Source organism: Stigmatopora nigra, chromosome 2 (assembly GCF_051989575.1).
Source record: "Stigmatopora nigra isolate UIUO_SnigA chromosome 2, RoL_Snig_1.1, whole genome shotgun sequence".
NCBI classification, from domain to species: domain Eukaryota; kingdom Metazoa; phylum Chordata; class Actinopteri; order Syngnathiformes; family Syngnathidae; genus Stigmatopora; species Stigmatopora nigra.
This window is the reverse complement of record NC_135509.1, coordinates 17,402,294-17,417,047: the sequence shown is the minus strand read 5'-3', so window position 1 is coordinate 17,417,047 and position 14,754 is coordinate 17,402,294. Positions and strand designations below refer to the sequence as shown.

At 35.8% G+C, this 14,754-nt stretch overlaps 1 protein-coding gene across 1 annotated transcript in view; it reads right to left on the bottom strand.

Moving 5' to 3' along the window:
* Positions 1-1,009: 1,009 nt before the first annotated feature.
* The window catches only part of nrn1la (neuritin 1-like a), a 54,152-nt gene continuing 40,407 nt past the window's right edge, over positions 1,010-14,754 (bottom strand). Inside the window, exon 3 of the mRNA XM_077710285.1 lies at positions 1,010-4,632. Coding sequence (XP_077566411.1) covers positions 4,344-4,632 — 289 coding nt within the window. The 3' untranslated portion in view covers positions 1,010-4,343. The remainder of the gene's footprint in view (positions 4,633-14,754) is intronic.

The following is a 14,754-nucleotide window of genomic DNA, read 5'->3' as shown; positions in this document are numbered from 1 at the left end:
CCTTATGTCTGACATCGGAAGTGCCACTCTAAACCAATAATTTGCCCGATGTCAAACGAAAGGGGCATTAACAGTGATGGAAGTCAAGCTCACCCCTGGCTTCTGGTGTCTTCTGGCAGCGTTCAAAACATATTCTCGGTATACAGCCAGCAAATTAACTTTCGTGCACCCTCGGTGCTCTCATTATCCACATTTCAAGATGCAAAAAGCAATGAAAACATAAGGATAAGCGCTCTGGCATACTTTCTGCTCTTCTATTATTCCGAGAATGGACAAAATATATCATTTCTGCATACTTATGCATACATCAACACGTGTGCACCTACTTGCTCCCACACATGCATTATATTCAGAAAGATGACCTTTAAAAGTTCGACTTTGAATGGTGATTAAACCTATAATATTCGAGATCATCAAGAAATATGTCATAATGATTTTTAGTATTTACTATAGATATTACTATAGATTAACATGCTTTTCAGATCCTCAGGGTTTGATTAAATTTATTTAAAGTACATTTTATTACTTCAGAGAGTGATTTTGATACTCATTTGTGAAAAGGTGGTAGAGCGATATACCTGAAGTTTTAGGACTTACAATGGCTACAAATATATATATATATATATATATATATATATATATATATATATATATATATATATATATATATATATATATATATATATATATATATATATATATATATATATATATATATATATATATATATATATATATATATATATATATATATATATATATATATATATATATATATATATATATATATATATATATATATATATATATATATATATATATATATATATATATATATATATATATATATATATATATATATATATATATATATATATATATATATATATATATATATATATATATATATATATATATATATATATATATATATATATATATATATATATATATATATATATATATATATATATATATATACACACACTTATGAAACAACATACAAGCATTTAGTCACAATATGTTTGTTTATTTTTCTAGAAAGGTAGCAAAACATATGTATGAATGCATGTACTATCCATATTATGCATGTAGTATGCAGGATTTTGGAATCACAGTAAGAAAGAGAAGGGAAATAGCACATAGACACGCACTAGCAGACATCAAATCAACACTACAACACACAACAAAGCACAAGTGTACAGTAGAGTTGGTTTCTTAAAAAAACCCAAAGAACACAAGTTTGATTTTGAATGCAATATTGTTTTGTGTGCGTGTTTCAGTGTGCAATTTTTGTAATTACTTTAATACGCAGAGCTAATTCCTTCTATCCTGAGAGAAATACATGGGGTACATGTATTAATGGGCACACTTTAAAACCAGTATAATACATTTCAATTCAATGAAACAAGTTAACATAACAAGTAAAACATCTAAAATAGCTTAGTCCCCAGAATTCACCTGACGTGGAAATGAATTATTGTCGTAGAATATAACTTGCTTTCAGTAGAATACTCAGTCACTAATAAAAATTTGGCTTATGGTCATGAAGATCACCATCTCATCTCGGCATAGCATGCAGCTCTTTCTGCGGGGTGACGGGGGGGCCAGGAAGCATTTCCAGGCATCCAAAGACTGCGTTTTCAGGACTATTTGAGATGGATCATAGGACTGCTTCTGAGTGTCTCCATGGCGACATATTAAAGGTCAAATTTGGCCATATGTAACACACACATGCTTTTTTTTCCATACATTGCAAACAGACCTACAGGTACATTTTTGAAACTAATCTGTGAAATCAATGGATGGTGAAGTCAGAATGTCTTTCCACAGATATCCCTTGTCCAATAAATGTAATAACTTTTCCAAGTGTGTATACCTTTGCCTAAAGGGTTGGTTTCAAGCTTTTGACAGATTGCTGTTCACAAGTTCACAGTTGGGCAGCTTTGATTTATTTTAAGCAACAGCACACAAAAAAAAAGAAGGAACCCATGACCGTCTGTTGAAAATTCAATTCCAGACAACTATAGATTCATATCAATGCATCTGAACTGGGAACAAACGTGTTTGTTTTTCAAGTGGACTCTTCTTCTCTCTCCCATCTGACTGTAATGTGACAATATTTCTGATCCTCAGCCAGACAGAAGTAACGGTTCCCGGCAGCCAGTTAGAATAACAAACACTTCAGCAGGCCTGCAGGCTCAAACTACACTTCCCGGGGCATGAAATACACTTGGCTTATGATCGGGCTGCAGAGCTGTCAGAAGCACATATTGTTCCCATAATGTAAGGCTACAATGCAAGATGCCAAGGCAAATCCCTGGAGAATTCCAGACCTGGGCAAGAACCAATTAAAAAAAAAAAAAACAGCTCAAGCATACTCTCACTTTACAGTGTCTTGAGCTTTAAAAGTTTTACTGTAATACGTTGCAACTGTTGTAACGGAAATTGCTGTGTCATCCCAGCAAATAATCAATAGTTGTTTACCTAATTCTCCCTGTTGCATATTTAAACAAGGAACGGGCAGGATGTTCTGCAACCTAATTCATGAAAGTAAAATGCAAGATAAGTTAATCATTACAGGACTGTAAAGCTTTTCTGTTTTTTTTTTTTTTTTACAACCATGTCATCAAATTTGATTTGTGACAAAGGATACTAACAATAAAACTTCCCAAGTAGCAGAAGAAATTTAGACCCTGAGCAGTATATAGAGCCACCTTGCTGCTAAATTTGAAGGTGTTGGCAATCTTCTTGTAGCCTAGGCCAGGGGTAGGGAACCTATGGCTCGGGAGCCATATGTGGCTCTTTCCATGGGCACATATAGCTCTCCACTAAGCTGTGAGGTAAAATATGGAAATCATTGGTGAGAGAGCTGAGTCCTGAACGCAGTAATAACAGCATCACTGCGGCGTCGACACTACCTGTACCACTACTTTAATCATAATTTTCTTTTGTATTACTCTTCTGCATGCATGATATCATTGATACTGATTTAATATCCACAACATAGCAGTGTTCTCAAAAGAATTCAGAGACTTTTTCTATGTTAAAAATGATAAAATAACAAAAAAAATATTTAAAAATCACACTTTCATATATTTTTACTTTTCAATTCCAAGAATGGCTCTCAAGAAATAACATTAACATGTCAAAATGGTTCCCAATCTCTGGCCTAGGCTATCCTAATTTAGAGTAATAATTCTTTTTTCTGATCTTCAGAGAGATCTTTGCAATGAGACGCCATGTTGAACTTCCAGTGACATATGACAAATTTGATACATCTGTTACATTAACTAGCCACATTACACAGGGAGGGGAAATGCCTAATTAGTCCCAAGTATAGTCTGATTTGGGGATTTTCACTTGTGGTGTAGTACTCTTTTGTTGGCAGCGATTCACACATTCATTGCTGTGTTTTGAGTTTTTTTTTCATTTCTTTTTTAAGATACAAAACATTTCTGTCATTATTTAAATTCTACAGTGACTACTTTAACGTGTACCAAAGACTCCTTCAGTGTTTTCCCAAGAAAATATATAATAAAAATGCGTAAATGAAAGGGGTGTAGCCATTCGTTCTTTTTAAGAAAGGAGAAAATATACATAGTACATCAATTACAAATTATCTATATTTGAACCAACATTTCTGGTGATGAAAGATTACATCAGTTGACTTTGCACGTTTGGGAATATTTCAAACTCCACGGGGATCTGATGCGATCAATAATATTAATGTCATGTGATGTCTCATAAATGGATCCGACTTATAAAGCATGGTGTCTCTGCAGAAGCGTGACAATTTGTGGCTGCAGAGGAGCATTCATCTCTACTTCATCTTCATTAGATGAGGGTTGATTATTGAAAGGGGGGTCTTAAGTATATTATACATCATCATGCATTTTGTACTGGATTTTTAAACATGCACCTCAGAGGCCAACATAAGCTGTACACTCTCCACATGAAAAGTGTTAATTTTGAAAAATGTTCATTCCAAAGCCTGTAACATAAATGCATTATGATGAACCTGAGGAGAGCAATTGATATTTGCCCTTGCTCTGATTTTGTTTTTCATTGTTTTGCCCAATCTTGCTAAAACTTTGTACATTACAAGATAAAGAAGTATATAGACAGGTTATGTATGGCTGCTATTTTTTAACAAATGTACATATAGGTGCAACTCATACTAGTATTAAATAATATCTGTAAAAAGAAGATTGTTGATTCTTAGAAAGAAAGCATGCATTCCTCTCTTGTGGTGTTAAGAAAAAGCGGATGGTGGGGAAAGTTGGAGGGAAAATCTCACAGTTTCTAATTATACAAGTTCCATTATGTTCAGGCAGTTCTGTTCACAACAGGAGCCACAGAGGAGACAGAAGCATGATAATGTAGTAAGAGGCTGCAAAACGGCCGACTCGCCCTCTTAGAGATTCTTGGTTGAGCTCTCCTTTGATGTGGGAGCCTCTCGGGGGCACTGAGGTTAACGTGTGACCGTTGCGGTTGGAGCACATGTCATAGAGGTTTCCCGAAAACTGCATCTTCTTTGATTCTTGACGAAGAGACTCCCAGACGGTCGCAGCTTCTTCTGGACAGCCAGCCATTGCCACGTTAGCACAGTCATGAAACTCATCCCATGATCTAAAGAAAAAAAAAACATGAGGAATTGGTCATACACTGATGTTCAAGCTCCAGAAGATTATAGTTCACTATCAATGTTGAGAAAATGTATAATGTTTTTGCATTACTGTTTACTTTCCATAGTCTTAATAGCAAATAGCAAAATTGATCAGCATGGAATATGTTTGTGAAGATGAATGAATGTCTTCATTAGGGTCATGGGAGAAGTGGAGCCAATCCCATCTGATTGAAGAGCTAATAGGGGAAAACAGGCATGCATTAGATTAGATTAGATTAGATTAGATGTATTCATCCCACATTCAGAAAATGTCATTGTCACAGTGGCAAGAGAGTGAGAATACAGACACGGAAAAACATTTTAGGCATAAATAAATAGGTAGGAAATACATAAGTTTTTATATATATATATATATATATATATATATATATATATATATATATATATATATATATATATATATATATATATATATATATATATATATATATATATATATATATATATATATATATATATATATATATATATATATATATATATATATATATATATATATATATATATATATATATATATATATATATATATATATATATATATATATATATATATATATATATATATATATATATATATATATATATATATATATATATATATATATATATATATATATATATATATATATATATATATATATATATATATATATATATATATATATATATATATATATATATATATATATATATATATATATTGGTCCAGATAATTTAGAGAAAAAAATGTTGGAAAGCACTGGGAGAACATGTCATGTCAGAAAACATGTCAGAAAAATTTCTCAAACTGTATGCAATTGACTTCCTACGTCAGCCCATGACTAACAGAACATGACCGTTGAGATATTTTAATTAGGATATATGAATTGCAAATAAGTTTTATGTACGCAGACAGAAAGCAGAGCACGAAATGATCTCAAGTAAAGCCCTTTGTTCGTGAATAAGGGCTATATAAAAAAAAAAAAATGAACTTCACATTGCTATGGCTGAGTTTTGTCCAGTTCTTCTGATAGTTCGCTTATTAGGATGCCTCATGGACACCACCACCTTGGAGAGTAGAGACCTCAAAGGTCAACTCAGGACACGCTAGGGAGGCTATGTTTCCCAGCCTAGAAACGCCTGGGAAAACCGGAGAAAATAGCTGGGAAGAGGGAAGTCTGGGCTTCCCTGCAGACAGTTACAGCCCCACAACCCACGCACGGATAAGCAGGAGTGGATGTGTGGATAGACGAACTGAGAAAAACCCAATTTAATAAATTGTTTTTTTTTTATTCTTATCAGAATTCCCTTTCATCTTCTGTCTGTTCTTCATTTATCTGTACTTTTAAACCATGTCCAAACCGGTCTTCAAAGCCGCAGTGGGTGGAAGTTTTATTCCAAATGATGAAGAGGATACATTTTCACCAAATTGGTGTCTTAAAAGTGTAATCAGTTGATCACCGTCATGTGCTGTTGATTTCAGAAGTATTTTGAACCCATAATAAAGACCAATGGTAAAAAAAGTTTCACGTTTCACATTGGATCCATTTCTCATGTTAATGCGCATATTTACACTGTCACACAAATTCTGGCAGTCTGCCACTGGTTCAGGGATGATTTTTTGATTCCTCGCAAGAAGAAGCAGATGGAGATGTTGACTATGATGGTGTTTTTTGTCATTGGCCCATTCGGTATGTTTTTCCATCAGTGAACGTCTGTGCATGGGGTGTGTTTGTGGGATTATGTGTGTCTATGTATGTGTGTGTGGGGGTGTTACCTTGAAGTCACAGGTGGTGCACAAACAGTAGAATTACTGTGAGGACACTTAACAGACAAGCATCTGCTTCCAACAAGACAAAAATCTCAAGAGAGTTCTGCTCTACTGCTGCTACTTGTACCCCTGTCATTCTAAAACATTCAAATCTCTCTTCTGAGTCTTGTTCTTGCAGTTACTTTTCCTCGAAAGAATCAATACTGTGACCAGAAAAGTGATAGAATGCTTGAATAAACAGCACTGTTTCAGACACTTTGCTCCGAAGTTGTATCTGGAAAGCTGTCATTTACATATGTCGTACAGTGCTGGAAGGCATGCGTACAACCCTGACAGGATGTTGCAGAAGATGGATTGATTCATTGTTCTATTCAGTTGCATATTTGAGTTTTTTTCTGAACCGCTTTATCCTCATTAGGGTTGCGGGAGGTGCTGGAGCCTATCCTAGCTGACTTCGGGCCAAAGCGGGACAGCGTGTACCATGGCCAGTCGAACTCAGGGCACAAGGAGACAAACAACCATTCACACTTACACTCATACTTCGGGGCAATTTAGAGTGTCCAATAAGCCTATCATGTATGTCATTAGATTGTGGGAGGAAAGTACCCAGAGAAAACCCACGCAGGCGGGGTAAAACATGCAGACACCCCACAGGTGGACCGACCTGTGAGGCCAACGCGCTAACCACTCACACCAAGAAAGAAACATCAATGATTACTAATATGGTAGAGTGTTTACTTAGTCTGTGTTAATGTAGACCGACCTGGACTTGAACCCAGGACTCCAACTGTGATGCCGGTGAGCTAACCACTCATCCGCCGGGCCGCACTGAGGTTATTCAGACAGAAGAATCTTATGAGAAAGTGTTATAACATCTATCATGGCCTGAAGCAATATTGACAAACTTTTAAGTATCATTGTGTAGATCACTATGCACTATGCAAAGGGGGAGTAACTGACAGTAGCATACGATGTCATCTCTTTCATATTTTCCTTACTTTATCCATCCAATGAAAACAAATAAAGATAATAATATGGATATGTAATGCGAAGGGAAAAATGACAGTAGAAAAAAAATATCATAAGCACAAGAATGTCTAACATATTCTGCAGTACGAAGAATGTGCCAAACATCTATCACACTGTGAGTTAGATGTGCTAGCCACTACTCCATAATGCTGCCAACCCAATGCATCTTTGCTATTCATTTTGAAGGACTTAAGCTATCAAAATATTTTTCTATATATATTCTTCCTTTTATTCCAACACATCAGAAAGGCTTTAGCTAACATACCTTGGAATTTTCTGTTGTTCAATCAAATAACATCCGAGGAAACATACAATGTACATCATGTGATTAACACAAGTAATTATCACTTTGGAAGTAATAACTCCAGTATACTTTGTTGATTGTGTACACAGTATAGTGGAAAATAGATGATGTATATACATATGAAGGTTTTTTTTGGGCTATGTTTCTGATATGAAATCAGACTAAATTTTGTCTTTTTACTTCAATTCTGATTGCCAAAATGGTTTCGCTAAATGCCAGTATATACCCAGAATTACTTTAAAAAATACAAACTATAATTTCTCCAAATTCAGACATTTGCCTTTATTACTACATAAGTACAGATTTTGAAGTGCGTGATGAGTCAAAAGATGTGTAAAACAGACTTTTTCCATACGCTTCTAGAAAATAGTCAATTGTCAACAACATTTTGAAGACAGAAGTTGACAGAGCTAAGTTGTACTGTTTCAGTATGGAATACAGTACTACCTCGACATACGAGTGCCCCGACATAGGAGCAATTTCAGATATGAGTAAAATTTTGAGCAAATATTTATCTTGAGATACGTGACCATTTTTGAGAAAATCTTAATCTTAAAGTACGAGACAAATTCTGATATACGAGCATACAGCGGGAGAGGCTGCTCATAAGAACATCATGGGTCTCTCCCCCCGCAACTTCCTCATATAATGTCTCTGTTCGTAACTCCCTCTTTGTAACGTCTCTGCGAGCACTGGGCGGAGCGTTGCATTTTTTCAGTGTTTACTTTTCCCGTTAGGCAGCGCGAATGGCGGAGCGATCGCTAAAGAGGAGTATATACTATTTCTCGTTGGCAAGTGGTCGTGCGTTATCCTATTGGGAGGACATTTTTGTGTATAAACCCTCGATAGGTTGCATCCGAAAGTCAGGGTGGAGGCGGGGCAAATACAGCCAACCCGGGAGAAGAAAGGTATAAAAATTTAAAACAAAATTAGAATTAAGTTTAGTGCAAGGTCAGATTAAATTTAATTTGGAGTGTGTCTGCATCATAATCCCAGTTCTTTTAATTTGTTTATGTTATGTTACGAGCGCGTTGGCTTGCAAAAATTCAACCCCTCCCCCTCTGACTCCCCTCCACAAAATTAGTCTAATTTTAGTACTATTAAACACTTTTTAATACTCTTAAGCCCCTTGTTTTTGTTACTTTGTTAATAGATGGCGAATTAGAACAAACACAAATGTTTTTCCAATCCAATATCCTGTATTTGGCTTTTTATTCAGAGGGTTGGAATGAATTCATTTGTTTTTAGTTCATTTCTATGGGAAACGTTCATTAGGAGTGAATCAACATACGAGCTCTGTCCCGGAACACATTAAGCTCGTATCTCGAGGTACCACTGTACTTTAAGACTCTATTTGAATAAGTGTTCATTTCATTGTATTGTGGCACAAAATAGCATTTTGTGGACATCCTCTTAATATCGTCTGCGATGGAAAAATGTATCCAAAAGAGCACACAGATAGTGCTTAATCTTACTACTAAAAATGCACCTGAACAGAAAGCCTTATTCATTAGGACACTTGAGTCAGCAATTTCAAGAAGGTGTGAATATGTTATGAAGTCAAGCTTTAATGGTTCATAATTCACATCTCATTTTTATCTGGTACTTTTTACTGTAGCCATTAGAGTGAGCGAGTAACCTTTAAGCTGTATAACTTTGCCTTGTTGTAACACAGCAACTATTTTTCATCAGTGCCTCTCCCGTTCTTTCTTAAACACAGCAAAAGGTCACTGTTTAATTCTATTGTGCATCCTTAGCTCCTAATATTTCCTTTCCATCTCTCTTTATCTGCACCCACCCAGAGAGATTAGAACTTCAGAATACCTATTGTGAAGATGAGGAATAGAAGTAAAACTGCATTCATTGAGTGCCTCTGACAATGTTGCAGCCTGGGCCTAGAAACAAATGATATTTTCTTTGTAAAAATGTAGGCTCGGTGGCGTGAGTGGTTAGTGCATCGGCCTCACAGCTCTGGAGTCCCGGCTTCAAATCCAGGTCACGTCCACCTGTGTGGAGTTTGCATGTTCTCCCCAGGCCTGCATGGGTTTCCAGCGGGTACTCCGGTTTCCTCCCACATTCCAAAAACATGCATGGTAGTCTGATTGGGCTCTCTAAATGACCCCTAGGTACGGGTGTGAGTGTCCATGGTTGTCCGCCTCCTTGTGCCCTGTGATTGGCTGGCCACTGATTCAGGGTGTTCCCCGCCTCTGGCCCGGAGTCAGCTGGGATTGGCTCCAGCACCCCCTGCGACCCTAATGAGGATAAAGTGGTTCAGAAAATGAGATAAGATGAGATGAATAAAATTAGTTGGTCTTGCTCAATATGTGTGGTGTCATTAGGGGCATCTCAACCCTACAAACCCTTTATAGGGCAAAAGCCCAGATTTTCTAATTAAAAACATACATAATCAGCTGTTTTATTTTTCAATTTATTAAATGTATTTTTTCAATGTAACTACATTTATTAAATAATATTTTAACAAACACTAGAAAATTGAAATGTACAAACAGAAATATACATTGTAGCGAACCAACTGAAAGATGATCAAATCTTGACTGATGGTTTTCAGATCATTTAATTATATTTTGACCGTTTTCAAAAACAAACAACCATGATAAATTGTGTCGCTTTTGCCGGTGCTAAGATGTATATAAGACTAACACTCTCCTCCGCGGTTTACGCGTCAGTTATTGCTTTTAAGTTTGTGGCCTTCACTATAAAGGACACGCACAGAATATGGACATATACATATATACATTTACAGAAATCTTATGAATGAAATCAAAACACTATTTAAGAGAGTAACAAAAATAAATCTTGAATGAGGTCTTTTACAATGCCAACTTTACCTTTTTCTGTGTATTTAACTCATTGAAATGCCATTGATGGTGATAGACGTACAATTCATTACGATTGAGAAGGGCAATTGAACGTTCGTTCATTAAACGAACGAACCTGAAAAGGATACAAAAACTCATAATTAATGCATGACTGTGTTAAAACATGGAGGGTACAATGAAGTAGAGGATGATTAGGAAGAAAAAAAACAAATTTAAAGTAAGGCAAATCAGAGAGAAATGAATTTTATGGAAAGAACATTAGGAGGACAGCTTAGTGAACAAGTGGGTTGGGTGAGTGTTCCAACACCTCTGTCATTACATTAGGCCTACTCTGGCCAAGGAGCCTGGCTTTCAGGATAAGTGGTTTAATTGGTACCTCAAGGAATAGAACCAATTAAGCAACAGTGAAGGGGTACTATTCGGGTGGGCTGTCGGGTCACAGTAACACAAACGCTCCAAAATATTTTTGCTTGCAAGGAAGCAGTGCGTATCATTCCCGTAACCGTTTTCATAACGCTTAACTCACATTGTGGTTGAAACTCGCTCCTTTTGTCCTTATAGGATGAGTCTAAGATCCCAAATTAAAACGTCTTACGTAAGCCTAGTTACTATAAAGAAAAGTGACATCACATGAGAGATGAAAGTTGTGCTTTTGCAAGTAGCAAAGTATTGAGTCTGGGTTCATTTCCTATCATGTGTGTAGGATTAATGTTACTCCTGGATTTGAACTTGAAGAACTGTTGACCTTGTATACCTTGTTCCATTAATTAAAGTTAAATTATATTTGCATGAGGATTCTGTGTGCCATCGTTGTTGGGGTATCCAGCCTCATACACCTGAGACCTGATCTTGAAGCAATGGTTTCAATTTTATGGCAGGTCAGATGGGTGGAGTAGCCACAGCTAAAATCAATCTTCATCAGCCTTCTTTAAGAGCACCACGATCAACTAGGATTTGTACCTTTTCAGTTGTTTCATGTGTTTTTTGGATTTCTGTGATTCCATTGGCTAATGATCTCTTGCTTGCTTTTTAAGACCTGATCTTGCCGTCTGACACCTTTGCCTGGATTCGCCCATCAACTCCTAAGAACCTCTGCATCTTCAGACTTGAATCACCCCACCAAATACCCTAACAATCATTGTCAATGCCTCAAGAGCTTGGAGGACATCCACAGAAAACCATAGCCGAGTTCATTTACACTAGCATCTTGCAACTTGCAAATGATCTATAATTAAGAAACCTGGTCTCAGAAGAGTATGTGCAAAATAATTTACATTAGTTCTATAATATATTGAAGGATCTAAAATGTCTTATTTTGCATGGGTTTCAAAGACGGGTACAAACCAGAAAGCAAAGTGTTTAGCAGTGTAGTGAATGCAAAATGGCACAGAGATAGAATCTGAAATACCAAAAACGAAAAAATAGACTTCGACGTATGATGCACTGGAGATGAGTAAAACCTATAAAACCTAGCTTTTATGTGGTTGTTGCCTTCTCCGGGTGCTCAATTTATTTTCTTTAACTCAAGTATGTTATTCTTCCAGAAGCACGTTATGTTCCGTAACTTCATTTTTTGACTTTCAATGTTCTCTCACATGATGAAAAGCATCAGCACTACCTAAAGCCCCAAACTCTTATAAATATAGCGGTGTCCAACTGTTAAACACCTGCTGCCAACAGTGTGTACAATCTGTTAGCACAATTTAGCATTTGCTTTTTGAGATCCATGTAAATCTTACATAGTGTCTTATTGATGTAATATTTTACGTTTAAGTGTATGAGTCACTTGGCAGCATGAATGTACAGTTAATGCAGCAATCCATCATCAACACAATAAGATGTGTTACACACGACTAGCGCAAATAATACCCTCTATAATTGTTCGCAAACTACTTGTGAAAGTCAATTGCACATTCAACCCTCTCTAAGGACGAGTCCTATCATATTCCAACATAACATGTGCTTTCACCGCAGATTAGACTTTATTTTACAAAACCAAGATGACATGTACTTACATTTTTAGATTGTGCATGCTGATTTATTTAAAATGAAAAAAAAAATTAAGAGTGCCTGAGTGTAAACCCCTCCATTATGTATTGTGCAAGAAGTGCAGCTTCTAGTTCCTACTGTTTAACAGTCAGTTTTATACTAAACAACATTTTGAGAGACATTGCCATGTCATCTACTAAGATGATTCCATTTGCTTCTTTTATAGGTCTGTACGGTTTCTATTTGACGGAAACCTCGTGCTTAAGTCAGCGAAGCTTTTCTAAAACTCAAGACAGCAGATCTTTACCTTGGTTGGTAGCATAAAGTTAAGAGTATATGGAAAAAAAATTATGTAAAAATAGAATGGGCAGAGTTCAAAGGAAGTGGATTGTGGTGGTAACTGAAAGGTGGGTGGGAAAAACATGGCCCACATGTGTACATTTTCAAAAGCGCCAAACAGCACACACAAAGAGAGCTTAAAGGAGGCAGCAAAGTGAGGATGTCCTGATAAACGAAATAACAGTGTGCCTTGAAAAGGGTACTTCAATTTCCATTTTACAAGATGTTCAAAGTAACACTGTTTCATACATTAAAAAAGTTTTCTGGGTTTATTTGTAACCAAAAACTGAATGACAAGCACTATTTTTCAGGATGGCCAATTAACTGACAGTCAACATTTACTGAAACATTGCCTTACACAAAACTTAATTATGTAAAATTAAATTAAAAAGGGTACAATAGGCCTAGCCTTTTTTCAGTCTCATAACGATGACGAGTCGTTCAACTGTCATAAGATTTCATTATTTCCTCATTTGGCATTGAATTTTCTCCGAAGCAAATTTGAAATACTTTTTTGGACCAAGTACCAGAAAATGTTATACAATGTTTTTAATAATATGATCACTTGCCAGTCAAAATGAGCCATGCGATGATAAAAAACACTGCCACTTCAACGTAACCGGGCCACATGGATTTGCAATTGTGATTGAAAAGGCACAGACATAAAAGAAATGCCACCATACAAATATAATTTGATTGAGTGTAGTTAATAAACGCAGTATTTATAGCGATCCACTGCATCTATTAAAAAATGTCCGTACATATTGTAGTACTTTATAAGAGATACTTAATCAGCAAGTTTGGCCAATTAATGGTTAACACACTATGATTTTTCATTATATAATAGGCTTTTAATTCATTCCGCTAATTTCGACTTCCACGCTTGTGAAACTGTCCCTGCCAGTGCATCTTCTTTATTTGAAATCGATGCAGTAAATGCTACTCCTATTGAGTTGCAATAATATTTTGTTATGAGGCTTTCCTCATCACTCGTAACAATATATCTAAAATTTTGCTGGGCGGTTACCCAAACGTTTTTGTCTTATTGAGGGTTTATAGTGCATCTATTATCCTTTAATATGCAAATTGACTTATTACAACTTGCCAACAACTTCACAGTTGTTCATAAAAGGTGCTGTGCTCCTTGAGGGAGATCTCAGTTAAAACTTTGCCATCACCTTGAAAACTTTACTTGATATAGCAGTGTGTATCCGATGAGTGCATTTCACAGAAGCGAGGACTTGGTTTTACTGTTAGATTTGACCCAGAACCTCTCACTGTGAGGCACATGTTACTGCTAACTGCTTTTCACCATGTCCTTGGTTGGTTTATTATATAAGTGTCTTTTTATTTTAGAGGACTTGTGAACTGTTGTTTACCCACAGAAAATCATTTTATTTGACTTGGGGATTTGTCCATGACCCAACACTCAAATTGACATTCTATTCACAATATCCCCTGATATAAAAAAAAATAAAAGTTAACAAAAGTTAAACATTTTCCAAAACTTTGGAGTCGAATGACCATGACTTGAATATCACAACAAACATCTCGTAACTAACTGCTACATGATGATACAGCTTTTATTTTTTATATTATTTTAATAAAAACTATGGGCAAACTATGGTCCTCTAGTCCAGTGCCTATGGTATGTTTTACAAAATAAAATAGGAAACAAAATAATATGATTTTGCAATTCACTACCACAAAAAAAAAAAAAAATCATTCTCATTGAGAGTTCAGGTCCAGAGTCAGACCTGCAAAACACACTAATTCTGTGCACTTAATTGGAAAATGTTTAATTCCTAATG